The sequence below is a fragment of the Rutilus rutilus genome (assembly GCF_951802725.1).
Source record: "Rutilus rutilus genome assembly, chromosome: 18".
NCBI lineage: Eukaryota > Metazoa > Chordata > Actinopteri > Cypriniformes > Leuciscidae > Rutilus > Rutilus rutilus.
This window is the reverse complement of record NC_140231.1, coordinates 231,692-250,182: the sequence shown is the minus strand read 5'-3', so window position 1 is coordinate 250,182 and position 18,491 is coordinate 231,692. Positions and strand designations below refer to the sequence as shown.

The following is an 18,491-nucleotide window of genomic DNA, read 5'->3' as shown; positions in this document are numbered from 1 at the left end:
ACTACGTTATACTTTTGCACACAAAAAAACCTGGGCTTCCTAAACATTGATTTCAATCGTATCTGGGTTCATTTTGGCGCAACAACACCTGCTGATTCTTATATCATTCGGTTCAGGAACTTCTTTTCTACCATAAGAAAGAGTAAACAGACCTTAACATCAATCCACACGGACGGCAATCAGGTCAACACTAGTTAAGCTAGCGCTATATAAATGCCGTCTGCCGGAAGCTAGTTATTTTAGTCGATAAAGTTTTAAATATGGATATTTTTCTTACACGAGCGCGAAAAAAAGTGTTGAGCACTTTAATCATGAATAGATGCGCTTTGATGGACTTCCAAAGACAGACACCCATTCACTCTCATTATAAAGCTTGGGAAAGCCAGGACATTTTTTTTTTTACATAAGTCCGATTGTATTCGTCTGAAAGAAGAATGTCATATACACCTAGGATGACTTCAGGGTGAGTAAATCATGGGCTAATTTTCATTTTTGGGTGAACTATCCCTTTAAGAGCCATATAATATGTTGTTTATTTAGATAAATCGAACATCAGTGCGATTTGATCTGTAATGTCTATATGCAGTAATAGTAGTAATGCAGTTAGACAGACTAGCTTATTTATATGTACAAATCATACAAATGCCCCATTCCAAAACATTTCTAACATACATTTACATTGTAAAATAATTAAAGATCCACCTTTGATTGTTGAAAGTCTTCCTGGTGCATTTCACTTACAGCCAATATGATTTCCTGTAGCATTTTCATCGATAACTTTTGACAACGTTTAATTCAAGAGCACGGAGAGATTGGAGCTGGACATCATTTGACTCTGCAGTGAGAACCACTTGGAGAGATTCGCCATTGCACATGACACAGTCCGAGAGTGCACACTCAATATCTGACTCCAGTTCAATCTTATATTTGAGAGATCGCGTCCAGTTTTCTGCGATTACATGAATGTGCCCCAGTGTTGTTTCCGTCAACGATGACGATAACGAAATGATTTCGTTGACGCACCTTTTTTTTTATGACGATAACGCGACGATGACTAGCTAAAAATGGCTCTAAGATGACTAAAACATGACGAGACGTTTTCGAGTTTTCGTTGACGAGACGAGACGGAACGAAAATTATTATAAGTCTGACGTTCAATTAGGGTTGCCAACCGTTCCGTATAATACGGAATCGTCCCGTATTTGACACAAAGTCTTGTTCCGTATTGAACAGATAAAGAACGCACTTTGTTCCGTATTTTTGAGAATCAATTCAGTGCAAATCCATGACAGACACATAGCTTCTAATATGTCAGACTATGAACGAAGACATTTGTAGGCTATGAGAAAAAAAAACCCGACGGTGCGGTAGATACTAATCTCCCCCCGTTTGTCTATGATCAGCGTAGTGTTTTTAACATCTTGGAACATCATCAGAGAATGCCCTTTTAATTGGTCGTTTCAGTCATTGTGAGTCACGTATCGTAGCAACGATGACGACAAGTGACAACAGCGGGAAATGTAAAAATGACTACCTCCGAGCCGCCGGCGAAAAAGAAAAGAGCACAGAAATGTAAAATTGAATGGGAAAATGACTAGCAGCTACCCGTGGCTGGAATGCGTGAGGGACAATGAATACAAGGCCAATTGTACCATATGCCGTCGCGTTTTTTCTGTTTGTCACGGCGGAGTGTGTGATATTAAGCAGCACGCATCAGGAGATAATCTAATAATTCTATTGAATAAGTTCGCACATAAGGCTACAGAAAACTGTTGTGTTTATTTTTCTTCAAATGCAGTCTAAGCCGGTGAGTTTTGAATGTTATATGTTGTATTTGTTTAAGTTAAAAATAAAACGTATTATAAACCAGTGGTTCTCAACTCCAGTCCTCAGGACCCACTGCTCTGCACATTTTGTATGTCTCTCTTATCTGACACACTCAGTTCAGTTCATGGAGTCTCTCCTAATGAGCTGATGATCTGATTCAGGTGTGTTAAATAAGGGAGACATACAAAATGTACAGAGCAGTGGGTCCCGAGGACTGGAGTTGAGAACCACTGTTATAAACTAAACAAATCCATGGTTCATTGTTGGCAAAATGATCATGATAGCCTTTATATTTCATGTGGTTCAGTCTTGTATATTGATTAGGCCTACTTTGCTATTCTATAAATATATAAGCCTAATAAGTTGTATTATAATCAGGACTTGACATTAACACCCGCCAAATGCGGGTGGATTTTGCTCGTGGCGGGTAACATTAGCCGCTTTCCGACCAAGTAGTTCTAGGAACTTAGTTCTAGGAACTGTCCACTTCTAAACAGTAAGAACTACTCTGCCCCAAACTCGGTTTTGCTGTTTGCGTTCGCACTGGCCAAGTGGCCATAGGAACTGGTAGGAGGGGTAAGGGAGTGACGCAAGCACGGTGACTTTTATTTTGACGGCGCGACCCACCTTTATTTTGGCGGCGCTGAGAACGCCAGAGCAAACAATGCTCGCATTCTCTGTGTTTATTAGTTAGCGATCTGTCTAACAGTACTGTTTAATATCTTATTAGATAGAACTGTTATAGAAAGTAGACAGTATATGAAAAAAGGTTATTAGCCTATGCCGTGTGGTTGATGTCCAGTGTTGCTAGCTGGGCAGATAAACATAATCATGTTTGGCTTGGTCCCCTCAAAGTTGCGTTGGATTTTCTCTTCAGCATAAAGGTTTAGAGACCCATCTATCACTGTTTTCCATGTTTGTATAGTTAGTTTATGGAGTAAATATATAGGCTATAATCTGTGTGTTTACATTCTAGCTGTTTTAAAAATGGCGGGTGCTGGTGTTCCGCGTGCGTTCGGTCAATCAGCGTACACTAACGTCACGGATAGTTCCTATAGTGCTGGTTTAGACCCTACTCTGAAGTAGGACCCAAATTAGTTCCTACAAATGAAGTTCCTAGAACTAAAATCGTTCCTAGTTCCTGCGGTGCGAACACGCCGACATCCGGGTACTTTAGCCAATAGTTCTAGGAACTGTGAAAAGGTTCCTCCGGTCGGAAAGCGGCTATAGTCACTCCAACTAGCCACTTTGGCGGGTTGAATAATTGTAGTCTTTTCAAAAGGCATCTGCAATAAGTGTGACACTACGACACTACAAATCCCATGAGTATTAGGGCTGTCAACGTCAACGAATATTCTAAATTCGAATATATATTCAAATAGTTTTAAAAATCAGAATTTCGAAGGTGAAAGTGAATACTCGAATGTGGAAAAACGGCCATGGTAGCAGAGGCGCGGCTGTCTGCTTTGCGAGTGGGCGCGCTGCCTGAAGGGTCAGGGACAGGTCATTTTATTTAACGTTAAACAGAAACATTACTAAAGTGTAGGCTACTGTACTGACTGAATAGATATTGCATGAATAAGGTAGGTTAGATACAGCAGTTTCATGCACTGCAGGCTTCCACTGGTTTGATTATTTACCGTTTCATGTCAAGGTAAAGTTCCATGTTTACCACAGCACAGCTCGCTCGGAGCGTTCAATGTCGGTTCTATATACTGTAAAACTTCAATTAATGTTAATAATATTTGTTTCAATCACTGAATGAAGCCTGCTATATAAGAGCCGCGCACAAAAATTGCTTGCACAAAACTCTTGATCAGCACTCAATATTTGCTTTGTTGTTGTTCATTTGAACCGTAATGCGCAGAGAGCGTGATGCCTCATTCGCGCCGCAAGACCTCCAGACTCGCGTAAACGCGTCTTTACATTGACTTAACATTGAAATCACTCGCGCCAGACGCTCTATTCGCGTTTGGTGTGAACGCAGCATGAGGGTGAGGGCGAGAGAGAGAGAGAGAGAGAGTGCCTGCGAGTGCGAGTGAGTGAGCGAGAGTGAGGTCTGCGGTCTTGGCCATTAGTTGATTTACTTGTTTTTGTTGTCAAATATGTTTAAACTTAAATAAACTACCTATACAAGTAGTTATGTCTCTTTGTATTCATTTGTCCTGTTATTGACGTAATGCGCGTCATTGACAAAATGCGCAACCAGATGTTCGAATAGTTCGAATATAGGCTGTGTTTTTTAGAGGGAATATTCGAACGTCATTTTTGAGCAGTTTTGACAGCCCTACTGAGTATTACATGCACACAGTGTTGCCTTGCGCTTGCACGCTAGTGACCGACAACACAGAAACGAAGAGACAGCTAGCTGCCCTGCTGGAGTTACGTCATATGCCGGTGGAGCTATGTGGCGACATATAATACATAATACATGGTTTTATTTAAAAAAAGGAGCTTTACACACAACCTTATCAGAGCTAATGATAATGACCTGTATTGTTATATTTATTTAGTCTTGATTTGGATGTGTACAGTGGTTTTACATTTAAAAGGGTTGTAAATCTAGTTCAAGTAAATTTTAGCACGCCATAGTCAACTTTTATCAGGTAGTTTCACAACAACAAAAATGTGGCTAGTAAAAATGCTGTGTGGCTAGTAACTTTGGAAAACCACTAGCCACATTGGCTAGTGAGCAAAAAAGTTAATGTCAAGCCCTGATTATAATATGCTATAAGGTATGAAATATATTTATCTAAATGTATCAATTTCCACAATATTCACCAGAAGTCATCATTTCAGAGGTTATTTAAAAAAAAAAAAAAATTGTTATGAATTGCAACACTTGCTACAACCTGTCAAACCTAAGCCCATTTCCAATACTTTTTAACCTAAATTAATTTGTTAAAGACTATTTTTTATTTATTTTTACTAAAATTGACTAAAACTTGACTAAAACCTTTTTGTGTTTTCGTCGACTAAAACCTTTTTGTGTTTTCGTCGACTAAAACTTGACTAAAACCTTTTTGTGTTTTCGTCGACTAAAACTTGACTAAACCTATTAAGTTTAAGTGACTAAAATGTGACTAAAACTAAAAAGCATTTTCGTCCACAAGACTAAGACTAAAACTAAAAGGGCTGCCAAAAACAACACTGATGTGCCCTCGCGATACAATATTGCCATTAAAATATGCCATATGAATAAAATTTTAGGCAAAACATGCAATCCCGCGCTGAGAGGAGGTGGGTGTGTCAAACTCGCTGTCGGAGAGATGAGAGAATGAGAAACCGCAGCTGGTATTGGTGTATATATACTGCAGAAAATGAGTATTGGAACAGATATTGAGTATTGTCAGATATTTCAGTATCGATATGCATCAAACTATAGATATTTTAACAACACTACTATGTAGTTTGTTGTTTCTCCAAACTTTCAGTCCATTAATCACTCTGAGCTCCTTGCCTCCTTCACTTATGATCAGCTCTTCAAAACCTGCGTCTGCTGTGAATTTTTTCAGTCCAAATATCAGGGTTTTTATTGGTCCGTTTACGATCGGATATTTTTATTGGCTACCGAAATGCCGGTCTAAGATTGAAAGTTTAAGTACCTGAAAAAACTACTTAATTAAAGTAACATGAGTAGTTGTAATTCGTTACTTCTACCTCTGGTGAGTATGAATTACCAAATGCATTGAAAGACAACAATATACAAGCACTGTAAAAGGTTTTGCCACAAACTCGACTAACTGGCTTTTCTCCTGTATGATTTCACATGAGTCTCTTCAGACCTTACTGTACATGAATTATGAGCTTCCAGAACTTCTGATTGAGGCTGTGTGTGACCTCATAATTTAACTCCTTTCCACAAATTGAACAGAAATAAAAACAGTATAAATAACAAAAAAAAAGTCCAATCCTTATTAAGTCCAAACAATGAGTGCAAGTGCAACCATAATCAAAGTACTATAGCGCACAGACTCTTTATAATTGTTTTAAAATTGCTGTATTATTTTGTACCGGCAGTTACAGTATAGGGTTAAGGTGGTAAGTTCGGAAAAAGGTTGGGTCGAGAGAAGCAAGCGAGCGAGTGAGTTAGGCTGGTGCATTTGTGTAGGGCCTACAGTTGTTCTTGCATTCCGATTAAAAGTTAAGAAACAGAGCCTCCCTTGTCTGTCGTTCTTCAGACGTTACAGTACTCTCTCAATATTCAAAGTGCAAACAGAGACCAGAGTCACGACTACACAGTCCAGAGATAGGTTTGATATTGCGAGACAGGCTATTGTATGGAGCCTAATTTGTGCGAATCAGGGAGATCGTGTTTTACTTTCATTTTGGGATTCGCGATCGCACGTACTCCGTAGCGGCAGTGCTGAGCGCCCATTCTACAAGATAAGACATTTATCAGACGTTCAGGCTCTGTTGCGCATTAAATCATCCGTCATCTTCACACGATCAGTGAACCGTGATTCCTGCTGCACTGTGTACGACTGCAACTCGTGCTGGATGAGCAGAGCAGACGTTTACAATGGTTTTTATTTTTATAAAAAGAGAAAACGACAGTGGAGGCGGTGGCCAGCGTAATGTAAATGTAGCGGTGGCATATTCTATGCTAATTTCACCCTCACGCTCCATCATGGCGATATCATGAGACAGCTTTTCACTCGACGAGAAATCTCGTCACATTTTAGTCTCGCGAGATCTCGTGGCGTGAGATCTCGTCACACCCCTAGTACTACTCTAACTTTTTGCTTATTAGCATGATTATCACCAGGATATTGGCTGTTTATTAGGACTTATAAAGCACATATTAATGCCTATTCTGCATGATCATATTCTAATTCCCTTAATCCTACCCAATACATAAACTTAACTTTACTAACTAATAAGCAGTAATTAGGAGTTTGAGGCAAAAGTCGTTGTTAATAATGAGAATTGGACCCTAAACTAAAGTGTGACTGTTTTTCCTATTGCACTGAAATCATACCAAACTGTGACTTCTGTATATCCATATTGTATATATTGTATGTGTATGTATGTGTGTATGTATGTGTGTGTGTGTGCGTGTGTGTAGACGTACATTTGTGCAGTCCTGCTGTAATCCTGAACTCTCCTCCATGATCCACACTATAAAAAACATACACAATGTCAGTAAATACACATTTAATCAATAAACAAACACACACACACTCACATATACTCACTACACACACTCACACACTAACACAAAAACACACATTCACTCACTACACTCAAATATACTTACTAAACACTAACACACTCACATTCACTCACTACACTCTGCAATGCTTTACAACATATTGACAAAGACTAGCATGTTTAATTTTTGCGCCCTTCCACAAGGAGTTGCATCACGTCTGTGACACTGACCAATTGAAGCCAGAGGTGGGTAGTAACGAAGTACATTTACTTCGTTACATTTACTTGAGTATTTTTTTGGAAATATTGTACTTTTAAGAGTAGATTTAAATGTGGGTACTTTTACTTTAACTCGAGTACATTTCTAATGAAAAAACTGTACTTTTACTCCGTTACGTTGGGCGACGTTCCTCTCGTTACTTTATTTTAATGCAATATGTGTTGTTAAATGCGTAGTTTATTCCAAGCGCGCTGTATCTTTTTTCTGGGCTTGAGCGATGCTCAATTCACAAATGAATCACTCTTTTGAGTCGATTCTGTTCAAAGACTTCATCAAACAAGTTGGCAGATCTGTCTAAATCGGTTCGCGAAACAGTTTGAATGATCTGTTCAGTTCCTGCACGCACTGAATCGTCTGAAGCGCTTTCAATTCACACTCGACTCGGAGTCGTAACAGGAAGATTTAAGAACATCAAGAGCGTTAGATGAGGTGGCAGTGGACCTACAGTAGCCTACAGTCAAGTGAGAACAAATCTTAAAATGCATCATATTTTTGCCAGCGATGAAAATCTTTATTAGTTGAACATCTTCGTAAGCTGTCTGTGAATGAATGATTCCACAGGACGATATATTCGATTTCATTTCACTCAGGTAATACATTTTACAACCAGACAGATTATTAGGCCACGATAGCACTACTAGAAAGTATGACATTACCCGTTTTTGGACATATACATAAATTTATACATTAAATAAGCTACCATTGTTCACAGTTTATGAACACCCGCCGTCCCGTGGTAGTTTGTGTGTATTGTGCAGTGGCGTACGTGCGAACTCGACTTGAAAACGAATGCCTTTGCCTGCCGTAGACACAGTTAACCAGTTTAAACATGCTTGCAGAAATATACATTTAATTATATTTTGGAGAACAGACAGAAGAAGATCCGTCGATGTAAAAAAATTTTTTTGTGTGTGTGTGTTCAGATGTAGCAGTCATGAGCGCGAGCACATATGTGAAGAGTTTTAACTCTTTCTTCTCTGTGTCAATTACATGCCTTGGAATGCAACACTCTGCAGATTCACTTTATTTCTACATGTCTAATAATCCAAATGTAGTTGTAGAAGTTACTATTATACAAACCAAAGGACAGGCAATGATTTTCGGGCTATACAGATGGCAGAAATAATGCTTGTCTCTTCTGTTTTTGTTGGAAAGATAGCCTATCTACTTATGATAATAATAGTAATTAAAAAAAAATAATAATCTAAATAATATCATTTTATATATGACGACTTCAGATGCAAAAGCCTCTAAGTACCATCTGAAATTTTCTTCTAAAAGAGCATTTTTTATCAAGCTTGTATGTTTATGTTCAGTTATTTCACTTAAATGGCAATGAAAAGTACCTATTAATTGTTATTAAAGTGAAATTACTTAACTTAAATATTCGAGCATCATGAAGTCTTCATATATATATATATATATATATATATATATATATATATACAGTGAGGAAAATAAGTATTTGAACACCCTGCTATTTTGCAAGTTCTCCCACTTGGAAATCATGGAGGGGTCTGAAATTGTCATCGTATGTGCATGTCCACTGTGAGAGACATAATCTAAAAAAAAAATCCAGAAATCACAATATATGATTTAACTATTTATTTATGATACAGCTGCAAATAAGTATTTGAACACCTGTCTATCAGCTAGAATTCTGACCCTCAAAGACCTGTTAGTCTGCCTTTAAAATGTCCACCTCCACTCCATTTATTATCCTAAATTAGATGCACCTGTTTGAGGTCGTTAGCTGCATAAAGACACCTGTCCACCCCATACAATCAGCAAGAATCCAACTACTAACATGGCCAAGACCAAAGAGCTGTCCAAAGACACTAGAGACAAAATTGTACACCTCCACAAGGCTGGAAAGGGCTACGGGGAAATTGCCAAGCAGCTTGGTGAAAAAAGGTCCACTGTTGGAGCAATCATTAGAAAACGGAAGAAACTAAACATGACCGTCAATCTCCCTCGGACTGTGGCTCCATGTAAGATCTCACCTCGTGGGGTCTCAATGATCCTAAGAAAGGTGAGAAATCAGCCCAGAACTACACAGGAGGAGCTGGTCAATGACCTGAAAAGAGCTGGGACCACCGTTTCCAAGGTTACTGTTGGTAATACACTAAGACGTCATGGTTTGAAATCATGCATGGCACGGAAGGTTCCCCTGCTTAAACCAGCACATGTCAAGGCCCGTCTTAAGTTTGCCAATGACCATTTGGATGATCCAGAGGAGTCATGGGAGAAAGTCATGTGGTCAGATGAGACCAAAATAGAACTTTTTGGTCATAATTCCACTAAACGTGTTTGGAGGAAGAAGAATTATGAGTACCATCCCAAGAACACCATCCCTACTGTGAAGCATGGGGGTGGTAGCATCATGCTTTGGGGGTGTTTTTCTGCACATGGGACAGGGCGACTGCACTGTATTAAGTAGGGGTGTGAACCTACACTGGTCTCACGGTTCGGTTCGATTACGATTATCATGTCATCGATTCAGTTCAATTCGATATCACAATGCATCGCGATGCACCGCATCCTCAATTTTAAATTTCTCTTCAAAAGTGATGTGTGCGCGTGTGTGTGTGTGCTTGGGAAGTCGCAGTGACAGAAACAGTGACATTCCAGTTAAAGTTTCAAGGGAGTAAAGCTTGTTTATGCCATTAAGAAAAGGAAAATCTGTCAAATAAATTTTGTTTTACAAAAATGTTCATTTAAAAGCAGCGCTCATTAATCAGTGTAGGCTATTATGTTACCATTAAAGATGCACGCATCAACCGTCGCCGAGTCCGCTGTTGAAGGTGACGAATGGATCATCCATTTATAATCACGCGTAACAACACAGAATAATTGTAATTTGACCATCGGGTGCGGATACTTAAATCAGAGAATATTATTGGGGCGGGTGGACTGTTTATTTTTGGCTGCGGATTCGGCGTTGGAGCTCATCCGCGCATCTCTCTGACTCTGCCAGGCGTTAACAGCTCGGGGTGAAAACGGCTAACGTGGTTTATGAAGTTAGTGGTATTAGCCTACCTCCTGCATATTCTATTTGTGTGTGACATGAGCGCACAGTACAGCGCGTGTCTTCTGCAGGTCGTGCTTACCAGGTTGTTCCTAAAAGCCGAAACGTGCCCAGATGTCGGCTTTTAAAGTAGTTGGAGCATTTTTAATATTCTCGCACTCGCGTCTCGCCTCCCTCTGCCATTGTATGCTTCCGCCACAATGCACGTACGCGACTAATGACGTCAGAAAAGTCCGTACATTATAATCGGTTATGGTCTATTACTGAACCGATACCGAATCGTCCTCGTCTGCATCGCGATGCATCGAAGAAACGATTAATTTTGACACCCCTAGTATTAAGGAGAGGATGGCCGGGGCCATGTATTGCGAGATTTTGGGGAACAACCTCCTTCCCTCAGTAAGAGCATTGAAGATGGGTCGAGGCTGGGTCTTCCAACATGACAATGACCCGAAGCACACAGCCAGGATAACCAAGGAGTGGCTCTGTAAGAAGCATATCAAGGTTCTGGCGTGGCCTAGCCAGTCTCCATACCTAAACCCAATAGAGAATCTTTGGAGGGAGCTCAAACTCCGTGTTTCTCAGCGACAGCCCAGAAACCTGACTGATCTAGAGAAGATCTGTGTGGAAGAGTGGGCCAAAATCCCTCCTGCAGTGTGTGCAAACCTGGTGAAAAACTACAGGAAACGTTTGACCTCTGTAATTGCAAACAAAGGCTACTGTACCAAATATTAACATTGATTTTCTCAGGTGTTCACATACTTATTTGCAGCTGTATCATACAAATAAATAGTTAAAAAATCATACATTGTGATTTCTGGATTTTTTTTTTTAGATTATGTCTCTCACAGTGGACATGCACCTACGATGACAATTTCAGACCCCTCCATGATTTCTAAGTGGGAGAACTTGCAAAATAGCAGGGTGTTCAAATACTTATTTTCCTCACTGTATATATAGGCCTATATGATCCGAAGTAACTAGCTACTTGAGTAGTTTTTTCACTGGATACTTTTTTACTCTTACTCAAGTAACTATTAAGATTATTACTTTTACTTTGAGTAAATATTTCTATAAGTACTTGTACTTTTACTTGAGTACAGTTTTTGGATAGTCTACCCACCTCTGATTGAAACACAAGAAGCTCTTCAGTACACAGCTTTCAAACATGCTATAACGAAAGAGAGACGATAGTATTGTTGCAATGGAGGAAAGTTTTGTGGAGCTATGGCAACAATACCCCTGCCTTTATGATGTTTCCTCAAGGGATGACCATGGTAACCCATACTTGGAATTTGTCTTCTGCATTTAACCAGTTCAAGTTAGTGCACACACATTAGGAGTAGTGAGCAGTGAACACACACACACACACACACACACACACACACACACACACCCGGAGCAGTGGGCATCCATTCACTGTGGCACCCAGGGAGTGATTGGGGGTTCGGTGTCTTGCTCAAGGGTACCTCATTCATTTCCAGCCCCAGTCGTGGCCTAATGGTGAGGATGCTGGTGAACGATAGCGGAGGCGCCTCAGTAGCCCAGTGAGTAGCCTACTGGAATTAGCAATGTCACTTTAGAGTTGTATTGTTTTATATTTTAAGGATTTAATACGTTCCTGCTTCATAGGTTTATAACTTTAACAGGACAAACACTATATAACTATATCCAACAGTTAGTTGTGGTCCTGGGATCTGACTGGCTGAGAGTCTTCCAGGAGTGTGATATTTCACCAGTATCAGCACTGGGTCTGTTCACCGTTTGTATCACTCCGCTTGTCTCTGTGTGTTCTAGACAGTAGGGATGCACGCTGTTCAACATGATGGATTTTAATTGCTTGATATGATTGGAATCACTTCGAAACAGAAGATACAGTTCAGTGCAACATGTGCAGCACAAATTTGTCATATAGGCTTCATAACATTATAAATGAGAACACGACTGTAAAAGAATGTTGTGGATTCTTGTTCGGCAGTGTTTCAGCGCGACGAGCGCGTTGTGGCCCAAAGAGCGCGGAGTCAAGCCTTCATGACAAGCACAGTCAAGTTCGCTTGAGCATTCGCAGCATTTTGTGCCATTGTAAGTTGTATTACGTCTATTTTGTGTAGATTTATCTGATTAATCTCATATAGGATGCGTTTGGTGAGTTGATGAACGATGCAGTAAAACGCTTCATTGTACTGGTGATCATCTTTAACTTTAGCGTGCGCAGCTTAAACGGCAATGCAAATTAATAACTTTGACTGGGACTGTCATATACATGACATTATAATGAGAACACTTTTGTACAACCCCATTTCCAGAAAAGTTGGGACATTTTATAAAATGCAATAAAATCAAGAATCTGTGCTTTGTTAATTCTCTTGCACCTTTATTGACAAATGTACAAAGAAAATAAATGTTTTCACTGACCAACATAATTTTATTTTGTGAATATAAAAAAGTTTGGATTTTGATGGCTGCTACACACTCCAAAAAAGTTGGGGGACAGAGGCATGTTTATCTCTGTGTCACATCACCTTTCCTTTTAATTACACTTTTTAATCATTTGGGAATTGAGGATACTAATTGTTGAAGTGTTGCAAGTGGAATATTTGCCCAATCTTGTCTGATACAAGATAGCTGTTCAACAGTCTGTGGTCATCACTGTCGGATTCTCCTTTTAATGATGGGTCATACATTTTCAATAAGAGGCAGGTATGGACTGGAGGCATCAGACACATCTCTGCTATGGTGCAGAGTGTCTTGAAAACACTCAGTTTTAGCATGTGCAGAATGAGGCCTGGCGTTGCCTTGCTTCCCAGGAAAGATGTGATCTTGATGGCAGTTTATGTCTCTGTACAATCCAAATATATGCCTCCATGTCAGTGATAACTCCACACTAATGCAAGTCACTCATGCCATTTGCACTGACGCCCCCCAATACCAGGACAGATGTTTGCTTTTGTACCTGTCACTGACAAAAATCTGGATGGTCCCTTTTGTCTTTGGGACTGAGAACTTGATGTCTGTTTTTCCCAAAAACAAACTGAAACATGGACTCATCCGACCACAGCACGCATTTCCAATGTGTTTTACAGCATCTAATATGAGCTCGGGTCCAGAGAACTCAGCATCTCCGCATAGAACAAGAAGTATAGCTTTCTTTTTTTTTTTCTTTTTTTTTTTTTATTAGACAAAAAAACAATATACAACAGAAAAAAGACAAGTCGACAAAGGTAATACAGTAAACAATACAATGAAAACAAAACAAAAAATACATACATATGTCAGCCATTTTCACATTTACATTAAAAATTAACTCTATGACAACCAAAAACAGAAAAGATCGGAAGCATAAAAAATAAGTCTTTATTGTTCTTTATCCCATTTTTTTGTAAATGCTAATTTTTGCCAACTATCTGATTGTGGTCTGCTTTTATCTTTTATCATATTCTTAGTCAATAAATAATAATGCTTTAGGAACATAACAAATAATTCTAATTTAATATGTTTCTCTCTTTTAAAAATAAAATATTTACCAAGAAGCACAATGGTATTTAACAACATATTTTCTTCTTCATACACACCCCAGATTATATATATTGGTGACATTAGTAAGATAAGTCCTTGTTCATATAACCAAGCTGCCACCTTGTGCCAAAAACGAGCTACATCTGGACAATACCAGAACAAATGTAAAATGTCTTCCTCTTCTTCTCCACAATATCTGCAATTATTATCCTCATTTATTCTCCAGATTTTTAACATTTTCTTTGTTGGTAGAATCTTGTAAAATATTTTAACTTGAAAGGCCCATAAATATGTTGAACAAGATGATTTGTACAAATTCTTAAAAATATTTAACCAAGGAAGCGGAGTATCAAACATACTCTTCCAGTAATCATGAAAATAATATGGAGAAATTGCTGTATTTTTAAATGATACAAAGAAAGTGTACATATCAAAATGAACTTTTCTATGTCCCAACCATTTATAGTTTTTATTGCCGGACGGCAAACGCCTAGGTGTGTATTTGAGTCAGTTAATATTGTTTTCCAAGCTGGAGGAATTGCTGATATCAACTGCAGATACCGTAATTTTGAACAAAAGTCTCCATATATTGAAGTAAAGGATTCATAGCTAAAGAAATCTCCTTTATCATTCAATAAGTCATTTACAAAAAGTACATTATTATCTAAAAATGATTGCCAGTATACAGGTTTTTTATCTATGCAAATATTTGAGTTTAGCCACAATATCTGCTGTTTAATCTCTAGTATATTATCTGGTGTAGAAAACTGAAAGCAAAACCACATAGACAAACAATTTCTGAAAAAGAGGGAGAGATCAGGGAAAAAATTATTCAAAGTTACTCTTGATTCTTGATCTAGTTGAAAAAAGGATAAAGTTTGGCTATTGATGATGCACCACATTGAGCTATGAATAATTTAGATGAAAACCAGTGTTGGTTATTGTATAATCGTTGGATCCAAGCGCCTTTTAAGGCCATATCAAGTATTGCAAGGCTCTTCAATCCTAAACCTCCATTTTCACGTGTATTATACACATATGTACGTTTTATTTTGTCAATTTTACCATTCCAAATAAAATTAAAAATAACCTTTTCATATGTTTTCATAAACAATGTATCAGGTGAAGGCAAGGCTTGCAGTAAGTATGTAAATTGTGAAAGTATCAATGAGTTAATTACAGTTACTTTTCCAAATATAGAAAGATATTTGCCTCTCCAAGCCTGAAGAATTTTATTCATTTTTTGGAGTTTTTTCTCAAAATTAATCTTTACAAGGAATTCTTTATCTACTGGTATATGTATACCTAGAAGATTAACAGGGCCTTCTGAGCATTGAATAGGCACAATAGAGGAAAATTGATTTGATCTTTTTAAAGATCCAATTCTAAGAATAGAGCATTTATCGTAATTTGGTTTTAAACCCGAAAGTAAAGCAAAGGAATCCAATTCTGTAATAAGTGAGTCTAACGACACACCATCCGGTTTTATGTAAAATGAGGCATCATCTGCATAAAAGGAAGACTTTGATTCTAACCCATTCACTTCCAATCCCTTAATATTTGCATTATTCCTTATTCTAATGGCCAACATTTCAATTGAAAGAATAAATAAATAAGCTGAAAGGGGGCAGCCTTGCCTCACTCCTTTAGATAGAGCAATTTTATTAGAAATATGCCCATTGTTAATTATTTTACTGCAAGGGTTTTGATATAGTACATGAATCCATTTAATAAAACTCTCACCAAAGTTGTAAATGTTTAGACATTGATATATAAAATTCCAATTTATCGTATCAAAAGCCTTCTCAAAATCAGCTATAAATATCAATCCAGGCAAATTTTCTTTATCATGATAATCCATTATTTCAAGCAGGCGTCTAATATTATCGCCTATGAAGCGTCCTTTTAAAAAACCTGTTTGATCAGGGTGTATTAAGTCCTGAATAACTTTTTTTAATCTCAATGCTAAGCATTTGGCCAAAATACGTGTATCACAACATAAAAGTGTAAGGGGTCTCCAATTTTTTAGTTTCACAGGGTCTTTGTCTTGACCCTCCACATCATGTTTCAAAAGTAATGAAATTAAACCTTCTTTCTGAGAATTTGATTGACAACCAATCTCAAAAGAATAATTGTAGCATGCCAATAAAGAATCCTTAATCTCTGTGAAAAATGTTTTGTATACCTCCACTGGTATTCCATCTAAACCTGGTGTTTTTCCATTTTGAAAGGAACAAATTGCATCATATAACTCTTTCTTAGAAATAAGACCGTCACATAATTTTTGCTGAACATTAGTAAGTTCTGGGTGGGGATACCTTTCCATATACTCAAACAATGAAGGATGAGATAAATGAGGTGCCTCATCATTAAATATCCCATTATAATACTCCATCAGTGTTTCCAGAATGCCATTTGTTGAGATAACATTTGTTCCGTCATCTTCTAAAATTTTTGATATATTCTTTCTGGGATAATTTCTATTTTGGAGTTGCAAAAAATATTTATTACATTTTTCACCTTGTTCCATCCAATTGGCTTTAGTTCTATATATAATTCCTTTGATTTTATTCTGATAGAATCTCTCTAATTCTTTTTCTTTGTCATCTAATTTTTGTAAATCTTGCTCAATGCAATCAGATCTATTTGTATCCAAGCGATTTTTAATGTTATGCACCTCATTTAATAAAATTCTTTCTCTATTACAAGTTTGTTTATATTTCCATGAAGAGAATTTTATAGCATGGCCTCGAAAAGCACATTTAAATGCATCCCAAACAATGTGTGGATTTGCTGAATCAGTGTTAAAAAGAAAAAAATCTAAAATGAATTGTTTTGTTTTAATAATGAAATTACCATCTTCTAACAATGATTGATTGAATTTCCAATAGCCTTTACCCCTATCAGTGTCAACAAAATTTAATCTTAATATAATAAGATGATGATCAGATCTAAATCTTTCAGCAATTGTTACTTGAGTAGCTTTTGCTATAAGAGAGAAAGAAATCAGGAAAAAATCTATTCTGCTTGCAGAAGCATTCCGCCGCCAAGTATATCTAATCAAGTCTGGATTTTTTAATCTCCAAACATCAAAAAGATCCATTGCAGACATCATAGATGTAAGTGCATGTCTTTTTTGCTCATGACAGTCCCTGCTCTCTCCGGCTCTGTCTTTAAAAGGCTGAAGGGCAATATTATAGTCTCCAGCTTGAATTATGGGAATATCATAATTTCGAATCATATTATAAACAGTATCAAAAAAAGTTGGCTCATTATTATTTGGAGCATAAACATTAACCAAACAAAAACGTCTACTTTTAATTTCAACATCTAAAATAATTATACGACCATCCATGTCTCGTTCTATTTTATGCACACAAATTTCAAGATGCTCTCTAAACAATATTATAACTCCTTTTTGGTTTCTTGTACCATGATTAAAGTAAATAAACCCCTTCCATTCTCGCCTCCATTTCTCTTCAACATCCTGAGTAGAATGACATTCTTGTAAACAAATTATATCCAATTCCTTTTTTCCAGCTAACCAGGTAAATATTTCAATTCTTTTTGTATCATTAGCCAGGCCATTACAGTTATAACTGGCAATACATAGGGATGCAAGATTCATAATACTTTAAGAAATTGATTTCTTGCCATTAGAGTTTTATTATTAATCGTAGTGGCCTTATTCTGAAGAGAAAATATTATGTATGCACAGACAAACAAAAAAATAAACAAAACAAAAAACAATAAACAAAACAACGGAAAATTAAAAGAAACATACCATAAGTTTGGCATATTAAAAGACCACAAAGTAGGCTATGTCAGTAGCAACAACCAAAATACATATTTCAGGGAGATCAATTTTAAGTTCATTCTGGTTCACATTCATTTAAGCTATCATCATCACTCGGCTCCAGTAAAAATAGCCATGGTGTAATTGTTATATCTTTGTACATTTCGCCATCGATATAAAGTTTATCAGCAACAAGTCTTACCCTTCCCTTTTCTTTTTTGTTCTTTTTTACTTCTTTAAATATGGGAAGCAGTGCTTTTCGTCTGTCCACAATCTCCACAGGGTACTGCTGGTTAATGCCATAGCTTTTACCCTTGAGCTTTGGACCCAACCCAAAGACGATTTCTCTGTACCTGTAATGCTCGAAGCAGGCGATGATGGCTCTTGGTTTGGCCTGCTCCTCCACCACAGCATTCGAGTATGAACTTTTCTTAGATCTCGCAGGTCCGAGTCTGTGCACTCTGAGGAAGGAAATCTGCTGTGCAATCTCCTTATTGATACCCAGCTCGTTGATAAAAAAGCTTTTGAGCACGTCTTCCACATTCTCGTTTTTCTTCTCAGGAATCCCGCTGAATATCAAGTTGTCTCGCATTGAGCGTATTGTCATCTCCAGCATTTTTTCCTTCATCTTGATGTTTTCCCTGGTAACATTTCTCACAGACCTCTGCACGTTCTTCACCTTTTTTTTTACAGACTCAAGATCATTGCGTGTCTGCTCCAGTGATATCCCATTTGCAATCACTGTCTCTTTTAGATCTTTGATATCATCCGACATTGAGTCCAGCTTGTCAAGTTTCTTTAATTTCTCATTTATTTCGCTCAATATTCCCTCCATATCCGGCGTAAAAGAAAAAGAATTATCCGGACTGCTTTCTAGTTCCGTGTTCAGT

The 18,491-nt window shown here is 37.7% G+C and overlaps 1 protein-coding gene across 1 annotated transcript in view; it reads right to left on the bottom strand.

Annotated features, from left to right (window-relative positions):
• Positions 1-18,491, bottom strand: part of LOC311277420 (uncharacterized protein) — a gene marked incomplete at its 5' end in the record, with an annotated part of 199,500 nt that overhangs the window by 138,959 nt on the left and 42,050 nt on the right. The window contains one exon of the mRNA XM_084387737.1: positions 6,902-6,948. Within this exon, the coding sequence (XP_084243863.1) occupies positions 6,902-6,948 (47 nt within the window). The remainder of the gene's footprint in view (positions 1-6,901; positions 6,949-18,491) is intronic.